At 40.7% G+C, this 20726-nt stretch overlaps 1 protein-coding gene across 2 annotated transcripts; it reads right to left on the bottom strand.

Moving 5' to 3' along the window:
• Positions 1-1239: 1239 nt before the first annotated feature.
• On the bottom strand, positions 1240-20554 carry GPALPP1 (GPALPP motifs containing 1; the record flags this gene model as incomplete). Of its 2 annotated transcripts, none has more annotated exons than XM_082003072.1 (8): positions 1240-1458; positions 4268-4366; positions 4789-4953; positions 5180-5307; positions 8855-8967; positions 12682-12780; positions 13788-13932; positions 20470-20554. In XM_082003072.1, the coding sequence occupies 8 exons, from the start codon at positions 20552-20554 to the stop codon at positions 1240-1242; spliced, it is 1053 nt and encodes a 350-aa protein (XP_081859198.1). The 2 variants fall into 2 exon arrangements, with proteins under 2 accessions (XP_081859198.1, XP_081859197.1); XM_082003071.1 differs by having other exon boundaries at positions 5180-5314; positions 8859-8967.
• Positions 20555-20726: the final 172 nt, after the last annotated feature.

The raw sequence follows: 20726 nt of genomic DNA, 5'->3' as shown, positions 1-20726 counted from the left end.
GTACGTAAGCATTCATTTGCGACATTGAAAATTCTCCCAGACTTCTCAGCACGTGGAGGCCGTGCCGAGAAGTCTCCAGGTAACATGAAGCTGGTAACGTGTTCATGTTACCTGGAGACCTGAACTGCTCCGGTAACACGAACCAACCTAGACAGCACCCGTCACAGTAGCCTTTTTTGAAATTATGGTGTTTAATGGTATTTAATATGCAAAGTGTGTCACACTTCCGAAGAAGTTGCCAGCATCTCATATATAAAATTATTTTCATGTATACTTTTAGTATATATCCTCCTTAAAAAGGATCCCAAGCATTACTCAAGAGAAAAAGGATGGAATTGTCTAATTTTAAACAAGTAACACAACTCTCCCTTCAGCTGCTACACACACAATCGCACACAGAAGAGCTAAAGAACTCTAAGCATGGATGTAGATTTTTTCAAATGTCAGATTTATTTCCTTTTTGATACCAAAGAGCTGTTCTGCTCTGCAAATTAACTGACAAAATGAGCTTTATTTTGGTTTTCACATTGTATTTGCTTAAAAAAGATGGATTTTTCTGACAGTAAGCTCTGCAAACTGAAATTCAAATCAGATTTTCTTTTCTTGTATACTACCATTTTATAATTACACCAGCAAATCTTGAGGTTTTATTACTTCTGCTACAACTAGCTCTTCCTGCTATAATATAGAAATTATACTGCACAGATACAAACCCGTATTTATGTACAGACACACAATCATAGAACTAAAAGCACTGGGTGGACATAAAAGCTGCCATTTGCATTTATACTCTGCAGCAGGAACTCCAGCCAAGCAAGATCCTGCCCAGGAGCCTACAGGGGATTTTTCCCATGGCCTTCAGGTCAGGCTCAGCAAGAATATCTTAATCATGGCAGAAGAAATGGGGAAACTACCAACTCCATTGAGAGATCAGTTCTAAAGCTCCTTAAAATAATACCTAATTCATTATTTTTATGTTTAAAAATTAAATAAACGTATATATACACACATCCCAATGTTTTAGGCAGCAAATTTACGTATTTTTTAATGCCAGGACTTCACTTTACCAGTTTAGTTTTAGTACAGATGATCCTCCCTAACTGAGTATTTACAAACAAGGAAAAATAGTTAAACATCAGGATATTTATTCTGCATACAAATATTTACAGAAAAATACTTAAAAAATTAAGTATTCAAAGTTTAATTGACTTCATTTCAAAAAAGCTTCATGCTTTCATGTTATAAAAACATACTGCCTTTGCTGTGCTCAAATTTACTATTCAGATCTCTGGATTTTCTTATAAGAGCTTTCTTTTGTGCTTCATCAAAGCGATTGACTTTGAGATCCTGGTCTCGGTCAAATGGCCTTCTTTCTTGAGGTTTGTTCTTTTCTTCAGACACTTTACTCTTTATTTTTTTCTGATGTATGTCCATGAGAGATTCTGACCTCTTTGACTCCTGGAAAAATGGGAAGAAGGAAGAAGAAATAAAGTATTACAAAATATTAACAATGTACAGAAAATCCAAATGGAAGGACTGACATTAGGAATGCTAAATATTCCAAAAAAAGAAGACAGCTTAGTAACAGGAGAGTGATAAATTCAGCATACACAGAGCAGAAAGCGCATGTAATCTCATCCACCTTGAGAAAAATACTAATAACTCACTGACACTAAAGACACACATAGTGTTGTTGAATCTCCACAGACAGTGGAGATAAATTGTAAAAATAATGCAAAAGAAAATACAAGAGTTGCTCTGCCATTATTAGCAAAGACAAATGAAGATGTGTCAAGAGCAAGGTCTCAAAGCACGGGCCTAGTTTCTTGTACACTTCCCCTAAGCATCTGGTTTTGGTCACTGCTAGGGGCAGGAACAAGCTAGATACCCTTTCGATCTTACTCTCATGTGCTATTGTGTTTTTAATGATGTGGCCCCAGCCAGCAACTAAGCACCACACAGCTGCTCGCTTGCCTCCCCCTGTCCCCGAGGTGGGATGGTGGAGAGAATTGGAAAAAAAAAAACTTGTGGGTTGAGATGAAAACAGTTTAATAGGACAGCAAAGAAGAGGAAATAATAATAATAATTAAAAAAAAAAAGGAATGTACAAGAACAAGTGATGCATGATGCAACAATTGCTCACCACCCGGTGATCGATAGCCTGTCCCCAGGCAGTGATTCCCACCCCCCGGCCAACTCCAGTTTATGTACTGGGCATGACGTTATCTGGTAGGGAATATCCCTTTGCCCAGCCTGGGTCAGCTGTCCTGGCCGTGCCCCCTCTGAGCTCCGTGTGCACCTCCCTGCTGGCAGAGCGTGGGGAGCCAAAAAGTCCTTGATGGAGCATAAGCACTACAGCTACTTAGCAACAGCTAAAAACATCAGTGTGTTATCAACATTATTCTCATGCTAAATCCAAAACACAGCACTATAGCAGCTATTAGGAAGATAATTAACTCTATCCCAGATGAAACCAGGACAAATGAGTACTCTTAACTTTTCAGTATTTGAATAATCTGTTGCAAGCCCACAGGACAAAGTCACAGCCTTGAGCTAAAGCACATTATTTTGCCAAGTCAAGGACTTCAGTTGTGTTTATTAAAGAGCGTGATCCAGTCTAAATACAACATAAAGCTTTTGCTGACTTCATGAGGAAGCAGGACTGGTTCTCACAGGACTATGTGGCCTCTCCTTTACTCAGGTACAGTGTACTTGTGTATCCCCAAGCAGTGAATTTCTCAGACTCTCAAATCATTACAAACCAGCCGAAAGGCCGGTCCAAACGAATCTTCTCATCAGAAAGAGCAGAAGATGAGCAACTCTGTTTTCTCACATCTAGAAACACGAGACCTTTATTCCAAAGATTCACTTCCCTTCACTCTCTGTGCAAACACTTAATTCATCACACATACTAATAATAATTCATTTGACATAAGAAATTAGTCTCATGGAAAATAGAAAATGGGCAATACTTATTCACAGCGTAACTGCGTCAATGTTGACAGAATTGCACCAGAGAATGTATATAGCACCAGCACTGAAATAATTAACTGTAAGAAACTATTTTCAGAATTAAAGTTCCCATTCTATGAAACCACCCTTGCTAAAAGTCAGTCGAGAAAGAAAAATGAAAGAACAGAGGAAAAAAAGACTTTAAAAGGAAAAAAACACACCAAAACCCCACAACCTAAAAATTAGAAAGAAGACCTGATTAAAAAGAAACAAACCACAAAACAATCCAAGAAACATTGTTCTTAAACAAGATGCCGCCTTCATTTTTTTTGAGAGAACTCCATTAACCTCAGAAACAGTAAAGGCCTACATATGTTTTATTCTGGCAATGGTACAGAGCAAAACCCACTTTTACAGGAAAATTATTCTACTATATTCAACAGACAACACAGAAAAAGTTTAAGACCATATGCTAATAGCTCTGGATTTGCAAGCCTCAAGAGGGACATGTGATTTAATGAACTACAAATGAATTATTAAAAGTGCCAGATAAACTTCAATCATGTAATATAAGCTGCAATTCTCAAGTTAATTATACTCTCAAGAGACCAGGCTGCCTTCCATAAGACTTCAGGACATAAATCAGGGAAGAACTGGAATGAACAGCTGTAAGGCAGGCAATAGTCCATATACTCTGGTGGACAGGGTTGGCAGACAGAAAAGTGAGAGAGTATTTGACATGGAGTTCAGACTTCTAGTAATCAACATTTGTCTGTGAAAATTACCTGCTTCTGCAGAGATTGAAGAAAACTTCATGTAATAATGCTGTTGTAGTGAGCAGTTAATGTAATTAATTACACAGTGTAATTCAGGCATTGATCTGCTTAGCCCATCAAGCTTATTTTGTGTTAATGGATATTTTGTCCTAAAAGTTAAACCTTTACTACTGTTTTATTCTTGGGATGTTGGCAATTTGGTGAAGCAAACCAATATTTGAATCAAGGTTGTCTAATCCCAGCAACCATGTCCTGACATGAGGATGATTTAAGGAAAATACCACCTAAAATGGAGACAATATACACAAACCCCAATTCTGTCACATTGTTTTCAGCAGCAGCTTGAGGACCCAATCCTGCTCTTCTTGAAGTCAATGGCAAATGTTCTAATAACTTAAACAGCAGTAGGTTTAGGCCCTAAAAGGGAAGACTGTAGTGGCATCACCATGGAAACCAGCAGAACTAGAAATAAGAACCAGGAGAAAAAGAGTGAATAATTAAAGGAAATGCAGGAAGAAGTATTTTGCTCTTACGCTTACATTGTATGAAGTCACCTGCTCAACAAGTCTCTTGTCTCTCCCAGATAATACAATTTCTTCATTATTCTTACTGGTTGACTTTTTTGCCTCTTCTCTTTCCTGTTGAGTTAGAAGCAAATCACACGCTACAGTAATCATAATGTCTGAAGTAAAAAGCAAGGAAATCTATATTTACTTTAATTAAATCTGAAGCGTAGAAGCCATGATAGAGGCCACCAGATATTTTTTGCTTAGCTTGATAAAAGAAGAAACCCAACACACTGTAATTGGAAATTCAATGAGCTCATACAGAGTACCTGACTACTGCAGAATGGAGAGGGAATAAATGAATATCAATCTTACTTAAAAATTGTTACTTCCTTGCCTTTACCTTTAAGCCTGAATTAATAAGCTTTGATAACAAAGAAAAATCTGGAAAAAAATTTTCATTGAACAGCTCAGGGTCTCTTTCCTATTATTTTCACAGAATATCAACAACATGCATACTGCCTGCAGGTGTGTATGAATGAATAAATGCTCACCTTGGCTTTTCTCTCTCTGTCAGCTGGGGTATCTGTCCAAATAGATCTATCGCCTGCTTTGTCATCAGCTCTTCTCTTGAATGTTCTCGGGCCAAATCCAAAGCTTTTCAACTCAGGTGGAAGCTCTGTCATCCATGATTCCCTGGTAACTTGCTTGGGTTCATCCTTTACAAAAGAAATAAGGTTGGGGGAGGGCAAAAAAGGCATAATCAAAAATTGCTGTCTGAATCTCTTCTCCTCCAGCAGAAATAATGGATTTTTCTTTGTCTTAACAATTGCAAACACTTAGCATCCCAAGCAGAACTGCAACTGCATTCACATAGAAATAGGCAAAGAAAAACACGAATACACTCCAGCAACAAAATATTAGAAATTAAGAAATCCAACTTACGCTGTCTGCTGAAGTAAGTTTTTCCTTCATTCTCTGAGCTCTGCGTTCAAATTCTTTGGTCACATCAGACTCCACTGGTCCTTTTGCAGGCATTGGGCCTATAAGATTGTCTTCTTCCTCACTACTATCTGTTACCTTCCAAAAATTAAACATGTCTCTCAACCACAGTGCTAAGACCATCAAGAAACACTTTAGCTTCACAGGATTAGAATGATTTTGTCTAGAAGAGCATAGAAACCTAACACAATGCATCTGCCAGTCAAGACAAAAACCTCCATTAAAACTCCAGATTAGACCTGTTCTAGCACTTTAACATGGATGCTTGGTCTCCATGTTTCCAAAAGTACCTTCTCTTGTCTGAGGCAAAACTGCTGGTGAACACAGTGGCAACACACAAAGTCTTGCTACTTTACATTGCTCTGCAGGCAGCCATGTAGCCTCTGTGGCCATAAGTAAACTTGAAACCCACAAGCATACATCTTTAATACTTTGGGCTTTACCATCACTAGCAATGTTTGGACGCATCTCCTTAATAAGGATCAAAATTTCGCACCACAAGGAGAACCGTCTCAAGCTTAGATTCTGTAAGGATGCTGGGAAGATTAACATGCGAGCTAGGATACAGTGGCATGCATGGTAGTACCCCCCTGGGTGTACAGCACCTGCCAGGCTAATCTCTTGGTTCTGTCATTCGCTTCTTCAATCCCTGTTGACGCTGCATTCTAAGCAATGATTTGAAGAATAGCTCAAAAAACAAAGTTTGAAAGGACTAGACGTTAGTAAGAATCTTTGTGGATGCCAGGGGTTGGACGGAAAGCCTGTACAGGTCCCTCCAAGTTAAAACAGTACAGATGTGGATGGAGGCAGAACTAGACAGCAAATGACACCGCCGCAGTGCCCTGGAAGCAAAGCTAACGTGCCCAATATCTATGGAAGTGAAAAGATTTAGCTACAGCCTGAATGTGGGTGATATAGCAACGGGAGTAGGATGACAAGGCTGTATACTCAGGAAGCACAGAGCACTACTTGAGAATATAAGGGGGTGGCAAAGAGGATGAAGAAGGTGGTGGGGGAATGGCTTGTTTTTGTCATGCCAAACTTTGGTTACCAGGCAGACATCCAAGAACCATGACGCCATCAGAGAAGATAAGGGCTCAAGAGCGACAAGCAGTGGAAAAACAGTATCAGGAGCCTTCTATGTAAAAAAGAAGGTGCACGAGGCAGAGGTGACCCAGTGGAGAATACAAGAATGGAGTACAGAACCTCACTAGAAGAGTCACCTAATGGGAGCATGGGGAATGGAGAACGAGTGAAAGGAGGAGGAGAGCAGGAAAGGTATCCTGCTACACTGAGTTCAAGCCCAATACTTCAGGTTGCTCACAGCTGGCATTCCACTGCTGTAGAAGGATGTGGGCTAAGGAAGACAACAGATGTGAAATAAGCCACTGTGTGTGCCATTTGCTACAGAAAGCAGCATGCTTTAGTGACACTGCTCCAAGTAGCCAAGCCGGTTGGCCCTGTCTGCCTTTAGGAATCAGCAAAAGTATGAACACCAGAAAAGGCAAGCTTCAGGTAGCAAGAGATGCAGCTACATATGGCCGTGGACCACAAGGTGCAAGAAGAGTCTTAGCAAATTGAATGGCTGTATCACCAGTTGCATGAAATGGATCTGAAAGACTGAGGAGGGTGAGAAATAGCTGGTCATTTACAAACACCATCAGTGCAAGGTGGTAACACCAATTTCTCTCGTCATTTTTCTCAAAAACATTTACATAGTCAAGCTTTCACTAATTATCTACCACTGCAATATTGCTTCAACTTTTAGAGAATGGGGTGACTGGATTCTCTCTCTCTCTTTAAAGAAGGAGCTGGTGGGGGAGAGGAATAACACCTCGAGAAACCAAGGTAGTAAAACATTTCCCTCTCTCTGTGTACAAACAAATATAAAATGCAAATATGTACAACTTTCATAATAAATTGTATTATGGAGTAGTTGAGGATGAAAGAGAAATTCCACACTGAGTCTTAGTTGAAGAAGCATGTCTCATTTCCTTTCTCACTAGTCTTAAGTTCAATTCACTCCATTACCACCTGCCTCAAACAAGATGAAATTAAACAAACATTAAAAAATACAGCCTTCAGGTTTGAAGGGAAAATCAATGTCAAGTGAAGAGTCAGCATGGAATAAGCTGCCTCTAAAGATAGAATGTACTAGAATACAAAATAATAAAACAAAATAAAAAATAATTACTCATTAAAAAAAAAAGAGTATTATTAGGAAGAGAAAAAAAATAACATGATGTAAGTTCTGTAATAGCTGTAACAAAGCTGATGCTAGAAGATCTATTTAGGAGAAGAGAGACTTTTTTGTTTGTAAAATATGTAAGCAGACCAGTTTTGACAACCCTGCCTCAAGAGATCTGTCATTATGATAAATTGCTTGATTGTTATTTGGAGTTATAAGATGATGAGTACCTTAAAAATGTCAGACAATCATTCTTCATGAAGCATTATGACAAACCTCCCTGTAGGAGGCTGGAGAATTACATACTTTGCAACTACTAATCAAGAAAGTGAAGTTTCAGAGCAGCCTTTGCCTCATTTCTTCCTAGCATGTCCCATAGTGTCTGGGAGTTAAACTTAAAAATGTAAGTATTTTAGAAATAAACAGAATAACTGTTAATTCTCACAAGGAATTAATATTTAGTTTGTCATAGCATGAGAGAGATTCAGTTGCCTAAACACTGGTATCCAGCACCATTTTTGATGTCTTACAGTATCCTGCCTGGCGTAAGAGGTGCTGCTCAGGAAGGACGCAAGCTTCTCTAAGGTGCTACTCCTCATCTGCCAGCCCGCTGCAGACGGTTCAGATCCCTCAGAATGGTACCAGAGGCCTGTGTTTAGGGAGCTGAATCTTCCCCATACTTCTAGGTGTATTTTATCACACATCTTATTCCTGAATGTTCTCTACTAGTACATGCAGTATTTTGTGGCTAGGGATTAGACTACAGGACTTCTACCTAGTTTTTACCTAACCTGATGAGAACAGTCAAAAAACATGAACCAAAAAATTGTGTCAGTGTCACTGTCCTGCTCTGCCTTACTCCCAGTTGCAGGTATCATCTTGGTATTGATAAGAAGAATTAGTGACACTGTAGTACCACTCTTGATTGCATTCTTTTGGATAAACTTATTTAACGTATCCACTAATAAACATATGAAATATTCAATCATTTTGCTCCCCCATCAGCAAAGGAGCAAAAGCTTGAGTTATAGGTAAATATTTTCATTTTAACAGGTTGCATTACTTCTTTAATGTCTTTAAAAATTTGAACTTTGCCAGGATGTTCACTTGCGAAAGATGTCATACCAAAAGAAAGAATGGAAAAACATTAGGAAGAATTACTGTGACTGCAATTTAGGAGGGCTAACCCTAGATCTCTTGTGTTCAGTGAGTGCATCATCTAACAGCAAAATCACAACAAACCAGATCAGCCTTTTTCTTTTTTAAGGCTTATTTATGCTTCAGTATTTGACTCGGGCAAAAATATGCCAGACACTTTCTGGTCTAAAATTAAACTGTCATGCTGAAAAGTATGTCTAGACTTTTTGAGGCTTCTACTTGCTTAAGCATTTCAGACAGCTTGTACTAAAACAAAAGGCTTCTGTTTTCACAAACCTGGGTATGGAATTCTGATGAAACAGATGGTCCTATGGAACATCTGCTATTACCGGTGTTCTGAGAAGGTTTCCTAAAGCCAGGAGGTAATGCAGGACCTATAATGGGCCTTGGGGGGGTGGGGGGGGGGGAAAGAAAGAAAATTTTCATTTTCAGTTGAGGGGAAAAAAAGGAAGTAACATAAGTAACGCAACCAACATGGACAGTACATTAAATAACAGTCTTTCACTGTTTGCTGCAGGAAAAAGATGTAATAGATGAATATAAAAATCAAATATTGATGGTAAGTGTGATTCTCCTTCCTTCCCATGTGCCCCCTATGCACACACCACAGAAATAACTGAATAAGAAGAGTTTCTCCATTTTCCAGGAGGACCTCTGCAGAGACCTGGGATGCAAGAAAACCAGGAAAGTTGTAGCATGCATTCACGAAAATCCACTTTTTTCTTCCCTAGCCTGCTTCACTGGATTCAAGAGCAATGAAAGGTGGGAGATCAAATATATGCTACTCTCTCTTAGCAACAAAGCCAATTTTGCTCATTCTTGCCTCGCACCATAGTTTCACTGTCCTTCAATAAACAGAATCAGTGAACTGCTCTAATTCTAAGTTTATTTTCCCTTGGAGTGGAGACAAGAGAAGAAAAGTTTTGTGATCCCAGGTAACTTCACTGATTTGTTTTTACACAGCAGTTCTGCAAGCAGTATAATTCAGTTGTCTCCAGGAACACAGAAAGGTGAGAATCTCTTGTCAATGGTGACTACAGTTCAAAGCATAATACCAACTGTGCTCACAGTACCGAAAAGACTTTTGTAGACGAGTTCCTCTCAATAATCCACCACCATATTCTTTAAAGCTTATTAAAAATCCAAACAATTATCACCTGAAGAAATATCCAAGTGACATATCCTCACAATGTATCAGCAGAGACTTTGTTTATTATGCTCTTCAGTTTCTGAGCTTTAGGGCAATCAGATGTAACACACCACAAATTGAATTATGCTAGTTATGGTCTTCTACTAAATCCCACATAATCTAATCAGTACAGCCCTGCTGTAGTGATATTATTGTCAGGATTTGAAGAGGGGAAATAAAAAAGCAGAAAGTCCTGCCAGAAAGCCAACCACAGATAGAGAGAGACATAAAATAAATATGAGCTCAGGCCAGGACAAGGGCACTGGTGAGGTTTCAAACCCAGGCAGCAGGTCTGGGTTAAATTTGAACTTCCACCCCCACCTAGCTGCTGCAAAAAAGAAATTTATTTTCCTCTGTTGCCTTCTGACCTCTGTCTTGTTAAGACAATATTTTAAAATCCCAATATAATTTAAAGAGATTGAATGTAAACCTATACAGATATGGCCAAATAGTCTTTTGTTTTAGTATACAGGTACCTTTATTTTGCATGGGGAGACAGTTAAACCAAACTATAAAGAAAGCTTTCTACTAAAAGGATGTAGGAACATCTATGTTGTGGGGTGTATCTGTGCAACTTGTGAAAAAGAGCAGATCTCAGATATTCTGCCTTGCTTCTGTCACAGCTCAAAAGCTCTTCCAAGGAATAGAAAAATGGTTCCCATATTCATCCCTCCCATGCTTTCCTTTTCTATGTTTTGTTTTCCCACAAGAATAACCCCTTTTGCTTGAGTCTATCCTCAGCAGCACACAGCCAACATGATTCTTCCGAGTTACCTGGATGTCCAAAGGCTCTCTGAAGAGGTAAGGTGAATCTAAATAAAACTCCACTAAACACATTTTGCTGTTGTTGGCAACTTTGGTACCTATCTATACACATTCAAAAAAAAAACCAACCCAAACTTACCAAGAACTAAGCTTTAACTTATGGAATATTAGTTTTCATGTATGGCAAAGAACACTTTCCTGTTGTTGGACTTGGAGTCCTTGCTAAGGCATGTTTCAAGATGGGCATTTCAGCATTCTTCTGATGCATAACAAAATTTTTAAGATAACCTTTGCCCTTTACCTTGATGTGTGAATATTTTGGATATATTTACGAGTGCTGCACTTCTGTCTAACACTGATAAACAGCAACAGCCTTTCCAAAGTTGAAGGAAGTCTGTTCATATATATATTTTATGCTGGAATGATTCAAACAATTTTTAACAAGCTGCAAGTTGCCACATCAGCTGCTCCTACTCATGAATATGTTGCTTTGACAAGTCTGGAAAAGACGTAACGGAACAAAAGCTTTTCTAAAAGAACGAGTATGTCACACAGCGCTAACAAACAGTATGTCCATACATTGAAACAAACAGCCTGCATTTGTTTCAATTATTCATGGCTAGACTGTCAGCTGACAATCTGCTCAACGTTGGGGGCAATGCAGCGGGGAGACAGTTAACAGCATTGTGTCTTACACCCTGCACAGCTTATGAGCCTCAGTGTGTCAGCACAACTAGACTGCCAGGTGTACGGGGGTGGAAGATAGACAAGGCTCTTCCTACACATCACACCTTTCCCACCTATTCAGGGAATAGGGTTGGGTGCAAATCAGCTCTGCTCAATCTGCTTTCTCAGTGTGTGCTAGGAGCAGTTGTATGGTGAGCTAGGACAGGAAAAAAAAAAAAATCCAACTTGCCCTCTGCATGTAAATGCGAGTTATCCAGCATTTTGGAAATAAACTGCTAAGTAGAAATAGAAGTTGGGTGAACATAGAAAAGACTAAGACTATATGATGGGTGACAGCCTGTGTTACCGCTCATCTCTCTAACCTTCAAGTTGTCTCTTTTCTACCTCTTTTCCTTTGCACACTTTGAAGTAACATTTTACCACAGGAGTATTCATGTCAAAAAATCAAGAAAGCAAGAAGACTACCTCTGCTGTTATTAAAAGCTACAGGCATTTATTTTCTTTATTAGAGATCACATTATTTTTAGTGACTTCCTAAATTTTATAATTAAAATAAAACATTGTGCATATGAAACACAAGAAAAAATGTTACTCTTGGGACTATCAAAGCACCAAATGAGCCACTGAGCTTGATACCCACAATTACAAAAGAGTTTGTTGATTACAGCAGAGCGTAACCAAACAGATCTGAAAAGGCTACTTCCAAATAACCTTAGGTACATAAATTCCTGTTTTACTAACTGCTGCCAAGCATCATAAAAATGTATCCAAACTAAAATTTCAACTTTGAATTTCCTTCGAGATGGTACACTATATACACAGCTCAACAGCAAACTGAGTCACTTCCCTAGAACTGAAAACTCATACCTGACAGGTAGGTATTGATCTATTTTATCTACCAGCTCCCTATTGCTCTGAGGAAGATAATAGTGATCAAGGGCCTCTCTTGTACCTTTCCTCAATAAGTATCCCCTTGGAAGTACCAATTTCACTACGCATTATAATTTCAAATTACGTAAGGAAGTGCACAGAGGCTAGAAGGCTGTGAGACATGGTTAAGTTCTGCATAGAAAATCCATAAGCACTGTATTGCACCACACAAAGCTAACTGCCCTACACCCTAACAGCTCAGAATGAACTACAGAACTATGGGTCCTTGTACCTGTAGTTTGTTTTTTCTGCACTGATCTGAGACCTATCATAAGAAATGGAAAACATTTAACATTCCAAATATAACTCAGACAATTCACATTTTTTTCTTTTTCTCTCTAACCTTGCAGCCAGGACTAGGAGGACTCTTTCAAGGGAATGCAGTTCCTGTTCTCAGAATGTGGAGGAAGCAATTCTAATCATCTAAATCTGAAGTGCACAACTGAAGTGTTCTGTAATAGTGCCACAAAATATTTTTGCTAAAATAATTATCTTTTAAGAGTATGAATATAATTCCATTTTAATTACCTCTCTGGAGAATCATCCTGTTTTTTAAATCCAGGAGGAAGAGCAGGCCCAAAAAAGCCATCATCATCATCATCGTCTTCCTGAATTCTTTTTGGCTTTCTGCAAACACAAAGATTTCACTTAATAATTACCTTGACATGCATAGCAATTATCTACATTTTAAAAGGAAAAAAACATTAAATTATTTCAGACAGGCTTATGTACTAAATATCCTGCTGTTACCAAGGAAACAGTGCAAAAGGATCCAAAATAATTTGAAGAAATTAAAAAATAGGGAGCATGAGCTTCATTCCAAAAATGCTCTGACATTTAAAAAAAACATTAAGAATGCTTTTCCTGTAGGAAGAAGAGTAGTATAATATTGAAATACCATTTTCTAATCAGAAAGTAATTTTAAATTCAGCACACTTCTTTCTCCAATTGTCTACACTGTCTGCATTTTGACTAGTATTTTTCCCAGTTCAAGTCTAATGAACTGAAAAACTGTTGAAGAAGACAAGAAAAAAGTGAGTAATAACTACTCTAACACTCATTAAGATGGCATAATGCCCTTGAAGTCCCTTATACAAGGCCTAGCACAAACACACACAAGTTCTTAACACAGCAATTGTGAGTAATCAACCCCACCAAATGAGAGTATGTGCAGACTCCTGTTATTTGCTAAATTGATTTTTTTCCATTAGAGTTGACTTAATTGAATCCATAAATTAATGCCCATAGCTAGTTCTTATGACCTCTCAATGAGAGGTAGTATACTAGAAACAGGGTGAAACTCAAATACCAAATGCACACATGATAAATGATGTCTGTCCTTACTATAAACAAGCAAAACATTAAGGATTTTATTACTTTACTTGCAGAAGTAAAACAAAACATGTAAATACAGAGATCTGACTGCCTTCAATATCTTAATTCCATCACAGGGTGTCAAACAGGTCATCTGAACATTCTTAACTGCAAAGAACATGCAGAACTTCATCAAGTTTTACACAGGTACAGGGTTTACCTTTTTATTTATATATTACTGTCCCTTTCTCAGAATTTATGCAGACACATTTCATTTGCAATACAATGTAAATATACAAATAACCTAAGAACATACTCACTTGGGTGCTGGGTGTCCTTCTGTCTCCTCTTCAGAATCTCTGTTTGTGTCTCTGGGTAGAGGAAGAGATTCTGTGTCGTCATCACTGTCAGGAGTTTCTGAGCTACAGCTGCTTTTATAGCCTGGAGGCAATGCCGGTCCTGCAACTGAACACCCAGAGTTACTTGGCATAGTTATGAAACATCTCAAATTAGTATGATCTATCTTGGTATTCCCAAAACACATATCTACCTGGAATGAAGTTTATTCAGTCATTGCTCTGTCTAGCATTTAGAGAAGATATCTAAACAAACTTCTAGAAGTTGCTTTTTTCAGCAGCATATTTCAATGAACAACTCTCCCCCGCCTCCCCGCCCCAAATTAAATTAGTACATTACTAGTCCATTACTGCATGAGTAGACTGCATGTCTGGAATAGGACTAGAAAGCCCTGTTTTATCTAACAACTGATTTACAAAGCATATGGAATAAATGGTATGTTTAAAAGAACTTACCACCTTAATAAAGCATTTGAAGCTTACTAGTGAAGAATCACATCATTTGTACATACAGAGAATGGGAGACCATAGATTAGTGGAATTTAATTGCCAGCCTGCTTTAGAAATGGTTTGATGATTAAGGTTATTTCCAGTTCAGCTAAGTGAGCAGGCTCAGACTTAAGCACTCTGCTGAAAAAAGGGAGGATGTAGGCATTCAGACTTCAAAGAATCATTGCTGTCAGATGGCCAGGGCAGTGGATGGAGCTCTCACTCTCCAGCCAACCCTTGACCCTCTGGAGTAATGAAGAGGGTTGATATCCCAGCAAAGGAAAAATTCAGATGCTAACACTGCTAACAGGCCTGAGCTGTTTCTGGCACTGTCTCCACCAGCAAGCACACTTCTTTTTAGGCTTATTTGGATATAGTACCATGTACACTAGCTCCAGAAATAGCTTAGACACTGATCCTAACAGCAAATGCTCCCCAAAGGAGACACTTAACCCAGATACCCTCAAAGGATCAATCAATACAGAGCCAGCTGAAGTAAGCAAAGACCAGCAACGGTCTCAAGACGCCTTCCCAGATCCAGGGCAGCGCATGCGGGGCCAGCATGAATAGCCATCCCATATAATGGAGATTTGATCCTACTGATGATTTAGCATCTTGAAATGCAGGCACTGTTCCTTCTTTTAGTATTTCAAGCGCTGAGTCCAAGACTGAAAAGACAGAAAGATGTTTTGGTGGGGAAAAAACATTGTTAGTTTTATGAAGTCAAGGGTTAGATGAAAAGATGAGGTGCAATAAAACCACATAAATGGAGCGTACCAGGAAGTTACGTTTCTACTTAAAGAACTATGACTTTTTGATGGTGTAAAATAAAACCTGATGCACATTATCGTTCCATTCTTAGCTGACAAAGGCTATGCAGAAATTGAGTCCTTCAAGTGAGCTTCATAAAGCTTTTACTCATCTTCAGCACAAGACACAGAACAAAGACAGTCCACTAGTTCCAAAGCATCCAGACATATCTTCCACGTATTTTGTTTTCTGTTTTAATGGGAAAGACTTTAACCATCCATTTCAGCACTAAGGAGGGAAAAAAATCCACAATACCCCAGCCTATAAAGGTAAAGTAAGTTCAAGATGAGAGGGAACCAAAAGATGAATGATAAATAGGAATAAAGACTGCTATCAAGAAGTCTCCCATTTTGGTACGAGAAACACCACTGGATAAAAAGCACTTAAAAACCAGACAAAACCCACACAACAGCTTTCTCCTGGTGCCCTGATATTATGAAAGCAGAGTTTCATCTGCTCTGAATGCAGACAGGTAAGAGGAAAGGACATGGGGTGAAAGGAGCAAACTGAGATGCAGTTTGACGAATCTGAGACTGAAGAGGAAGAGAAAAATCTGGAGCAGCTCTGTGGGCTGGAAAGAACTAGTAAAACCAAAACTATTTAAAGGAAGGAGACTGGACAACATGTCAGTGGGACCAACAACACACATGCTAACACACATGCTTTCTATCCCAATTCCCCTCCGTTATGCTGGCACAACTGTTTGGTAGGCTATGCAATAAACTGGATCAGGGAACTTAAGAGGCATAAAAACAACACTGCAAAACCCAGCATTCCCCTGAAAGAGCTGTTTGTTTGTGAACCACAGCCTAAGCAGGACAACCACAAAAAAAATTGAGACAGAGACTGGTTCATGAAGGGAAAATGGCATTTAAAGCCTGGGGAAGGAAAAGCCATTGGACATGGTGAAAGAAGTGGAGCAGAAGGAGACTTGGGAGAATGGGCATTAAAAATTCATATGGCCATGGTACTGACTGAGAGTAATAATCAGCACAGGCAAAAGGATACAGCTATAGATAAGGATGGGGTGGGTCGCACAGGGAAGAGTAGAGAAAGGAATGGGAAATGCTAAGCATAGATTCTGGGAGCAAAGAAAGGAAAGGGTAAGGAGGGAGGCCAAGATCTAATGAGAAATCTGTGAATGAAATTCCCTGAAAGCCATGGAAAAGTGGAAAGATACAGATCAAAGGAGGAATGGAGGAGAGCTCAAGAGTAGCAGGAAACTAAAACCAATGCGGTGAGGAAGAGAAATGGATGTAGCAATGGTAGAGCAACAGGAAAGCGAGGAAGTAACCAGAACTCAGAACAACTCAGAGCAGGACGGTGGGATAAGAAAGTGTTGAGAAGAAAATTTTGGGGATGGAGAGGAGAGAAACAGAGCCAAAGACAGTCTTCAAGTCAGACTGAAGTGAATGCTTCACAGATGCTAGAAATGGCCACCCTGCTATTGTTGCTCTGATTTGTCCTCTCCATTGAGCTGGCTCTGGTGACAATCCGCCTGAAAATTAAGCCAATTCAATTCAGAAACCAAATGAAAACCTACTTTTTGCTCTTGTTTTTCCTAGGTTAATTTCTGCTGCATTTGGCAATTCTAAGCAATCTACCATGCCATCAGACAGGCACTGGGAACCTCTCAAGGAGAGACAGCAGTAGGGCCTTTCACCTTCAGCAACAGTGACAGATCACAGACATCAACACATCTGTACTTTAACAAATGTGGCTTCAATGCTAAAATAGACAAAAACCCCTCTTGCATCTCTAGTTATTTTTAGCCATTCCCTGTCATTTCTCTCCCGCTGGTAGAAGGACAGCACAGAGGCAGGAACAAACGGGCCAAAGGAAGCATGATTCTTCCAGCAGAAGCACATTTTAGGCCAGCTTTGAAGAAATCATCATGAAATGAGGAACTGGGAGATCAGTGTGTCCCATGGGTTGGACAGTGACAAGCTGAAGAAGGAAAGGTAAAGGATTTACCAGGGATGAACTTTTGAGTCTGTTTGACTACTGTTTGCTCTCATCCTGGTCCTGACTAAGGGTCACAGGGTTTGAGTAGCATCAGTTCTCCGATGCCAATGGACATGGTTATCTCCTGGAAAAGTCCATTTCGGCTCCCCCTGTGCTGACCTACAGGCAGAGCAGTGATGGACACTTTACCTTAGTTACTCCCTTATCTTCTGAGGCAGAGATGCACAAGGAGATGAACAACTGAGCTTTTAACTCTGCTCATGTTTCACGATGCAAAACACATGTTAACATCAATGTGATTACACAAGCTATGATTACTACAGCTATAGTTTTTCTTCATTTAAAAAAAAAGGCAAGAATTTGCATGCTAGAAGTTCCAACTATTAACAGAGCTGTTACGTCAGGGGTTGGAATTAGATGATCTTTAAAAGTCCCTTCCAAACTAAACCATTCTGTGATTCTATATTATCCACATAAAGATGAAAGAAATGCAAACTTAAGAATGGATCAACAGACGTCTATTTTGTTCACAACATCTAGCATGGCAATGTCACATTTCAGACAGAAGACAAATGTTTATCTGGCAGCCAAGAGGGCAAACCGAACCCTGGGGTGCATCAAACACAGTATAACCAGATAGCCAAGAGAGGTGATTATCCCATTGTATTCAGTGTTGGTGCGGCCTCACCTTGAGCACTCTGTGCAGTTCTGGGCCTCACAACTTAAGAATGATGTGATGTTCCTTGAATGCATCCAGAGGAGGGCAACAAAGCTGGTGAAAGGGCTGGAAGGAATGTCCTATGGAGAGCAGCTGAGGACTTTGCGCTTGTCTAGTTTGGAGAAAAGGAGGCTGAGGGGCGACCTCGCTGTTCTCTGCAGCTTCCCGAGGAGGGGATGTGAAGAGGGAGGTGCAGATCTCTTTTCTCTGGGATCCAGTGATAGGACATGTAGGAGCGGCTTAATGCTGCACCAGAGGAGGTTCAGACTGGACATGAAGAAGCATTTCTTTACGGAGAGGGTGGTCAGACACTGGAACAGGCTTCCCAGAGAGATGGTTGATGCCCCAAGCCTGTCAGTGTTGAAGAGCCATTTGGACAATGCCCTTAATAACACGCTTTAACTTTTGGTCTGTCCTGAAGTGGTCAGCAGCTGGACTAAGTGATCACTGTAGGTGCCTTCCAGCTCAAATAGTCTATTCTATTCTCTTATATGACAGTTCTGAATAAAAGCTTTTTGACAGAATTCTCACAATCGCTGCTCAAAGTCCTACTTTGTTGCTGTTGGGAGGTGGAAACTATGAAAGTAGAATACAAAAATAAGTGTTCTTAAAGAAAAGCAAAGAGCAGCTCAAATATCAGTGAGACCACAAGGAAAGAAAACATATCAGAAAAACTGTTCAGTTTTAAAAGTTGAGGTATCTCTTAAAATAACGAAAATACACAAGGAAATAGTTACAGAACACCTTCTGGGCCTGTTCTGTCTCAAGACCCAGCAAGTGTTACAGCGCAGAAGATGCTTGTGGCAGCCTCACCACATGACTTTGCCACTCAGAACGTCCAGGTGCAGGGCTGCAGCCGGAGCTGGAAAGCGTGTTATGCTAAAGTACGTGCTCTCTCTTCCTCCTCTGCACTGCAGTAGGATGCCTCGTGCTGAGCGGATACACTTAGCTGTTCTGCCAAGTTGTTCTAAGTTAGAAAGAGTTTATACAAAGTTATAAAAACAAATACGCCCCCTCCCAATTGATTTTTTGGTTGCTTTGGCATTTTTTTGTTGGTTGTTTTTTTTGTTTGGTTGTTTGTTTCTGTTTTAAAGGCAAATAAAGTCCTTCATCCACTTCACACAGAAATCCCCAAGCGGATCTGTCAGTGCAACTGTACTACTATGGAACTGATGTACACTGGGACAAAAAGCAGACAAACTAGGCTGAATAACCTAGACTAGATCTTGCGAAAACACTTGGTACCATGAAACCACAGACTAACAATAAATTCAACTTATTTTGTTCATGGATTCATACACAATATAGATACTTGCAACATGTACCAGTATGTTGATATAAAGAAGGTGGTGAATAAAGCATCGACACAAATATGAATAGGAAAGGCTGCATCAGCCCAAACAAGCATGTAGTCAGGACTTCAGTACAAAGTCAAGCTACAGGCCAGGAGCTTGATGTTGCTATGGTGTCAGCTAAGGCAGCAGCTTTGCTCTCTCTTCCTATTGTCTTCCTATTGCTCCCTCTTCTGGATCAAAAAGAAAAAAAAAAAGAGGAGAGCAGACAAGCACAACAAACCTTTCCCACTGGAGCTGCTTTGTTTGGAAAAACCAAATGATCATAGAATCATAGAATAGTTTGGGTTAGAAGGGACCTTCAAAGGTCATCTACTCCAACCCCCCTGCAATGAGCAGGGACACCTTCAACTAGATCAGCTTGCTCAGAGCTCCATCCAGCCTGACCTTGAATGTTTCCAGGGATGGGGCATCCACTACCTCCCTGGACAACCTGTGCCACTGGTTCACCATACTGCCAGAAATTGAATATATATACCAGTGACTTGAACCCAGATTAAAGAAGGGCGTACTAATGCTCAAACTGCTACTTCCAGAGGTATTTTTGATACAGAACGTGTAAGAGTTTAAGCAGAGGAAACTGAGCTCCACTGCAGAATAGCCAGCCTGGCAGTCAGGTAGTCTCAGAGAGATCCCACTTCTGATGCGACGGCTCCCAATGTCAGAGACCTGGGCAGGTGAGGAACCACAGCCTCACTGACCGCACGTCAGTTCTGCACCCCCAGGAAAGCTGACTGAAAAGCGAGTTACGTGAAGTGTTTTGGTTTGGCGAACCAAAGCATGCTGCAAAGACCTAACCACCACCCGTTTTTTCCGCCCACTCGCTTCGAACTCGGAGCCACTAAAGAACACAGGCCTAAAAGTGCAAACAGGACTTGAACAGGAAAATAATAAACAACTCAATGCAGTTGTTTTGTTTTTTAAAACAAGCTTTAGACGGTTTCACATCTTTAGTATCCCATCACGTGAGATTTTTTTCTTTTCTCTGAAAAAGTCACAACCAAAACCACCCGTGAACTTTAGCTTCACCCAGGCGCCACCTCACCCCGCCTCACGGCGCGGCCGCTCTCCTCCACCACACGCCCGTTTCAACACCAGAACACACCGAGGCCCCGAGCTCGTCCCCCGCTGCCTGACGCCGCTGAAACATGGGGGACTGCCCTCTCCCCTCGCGCCGGGGGGCTGCCACGCGTGTTCCGCGGTGGAACAGGGAGCCGCCCCCGAGCCCCAGCCCGGCCCGGGATGGCGGAAGCCACCTCGGCGGGGGGGCCCGGAGCCGCTGCCCAGGGGCGAGATGCCCCTCGCGCCTCACCCTGGCTGAAGTCTTCGTCCGGGTCCGCCTCAGCGCAGCGCGGGAAACCGGGCGGCAACGCGGGACCGATGAGCTCGCGGGCCATGACGGCGGACCGGCGCACGCGCTCACGTCGGGGGCGCAACCCGGCCCCTCTCCCTTGTCCCACTCCTCTGCCCCACCCCTCCACCCCGCATTTCCGGCGCTGCCAGATGACGTATGCGCCTGCACTGGCCAAGGCGGGTTTAACTCTTGGGCGAGCGATGAAGCGCCGGAAG

The sequence above is a fragment of the Phaethon aethereus genome (assembly GCF_964289735.1).
Source record: "Phaethon aethereus genome assembly, chromosome: 1".
NCBI classification, from domain to species: domain Eukaryota; kingdom Metazoa; phylum Chordata; class Aves; order Phaethontiformes; family Phaethontidae; genus Phaethon; species Phaethon aethereus.
Note: the sequence above shows the minus strand (reverse complement) of the source record. Positions and strands in the feature narration are given on the sequence as shown.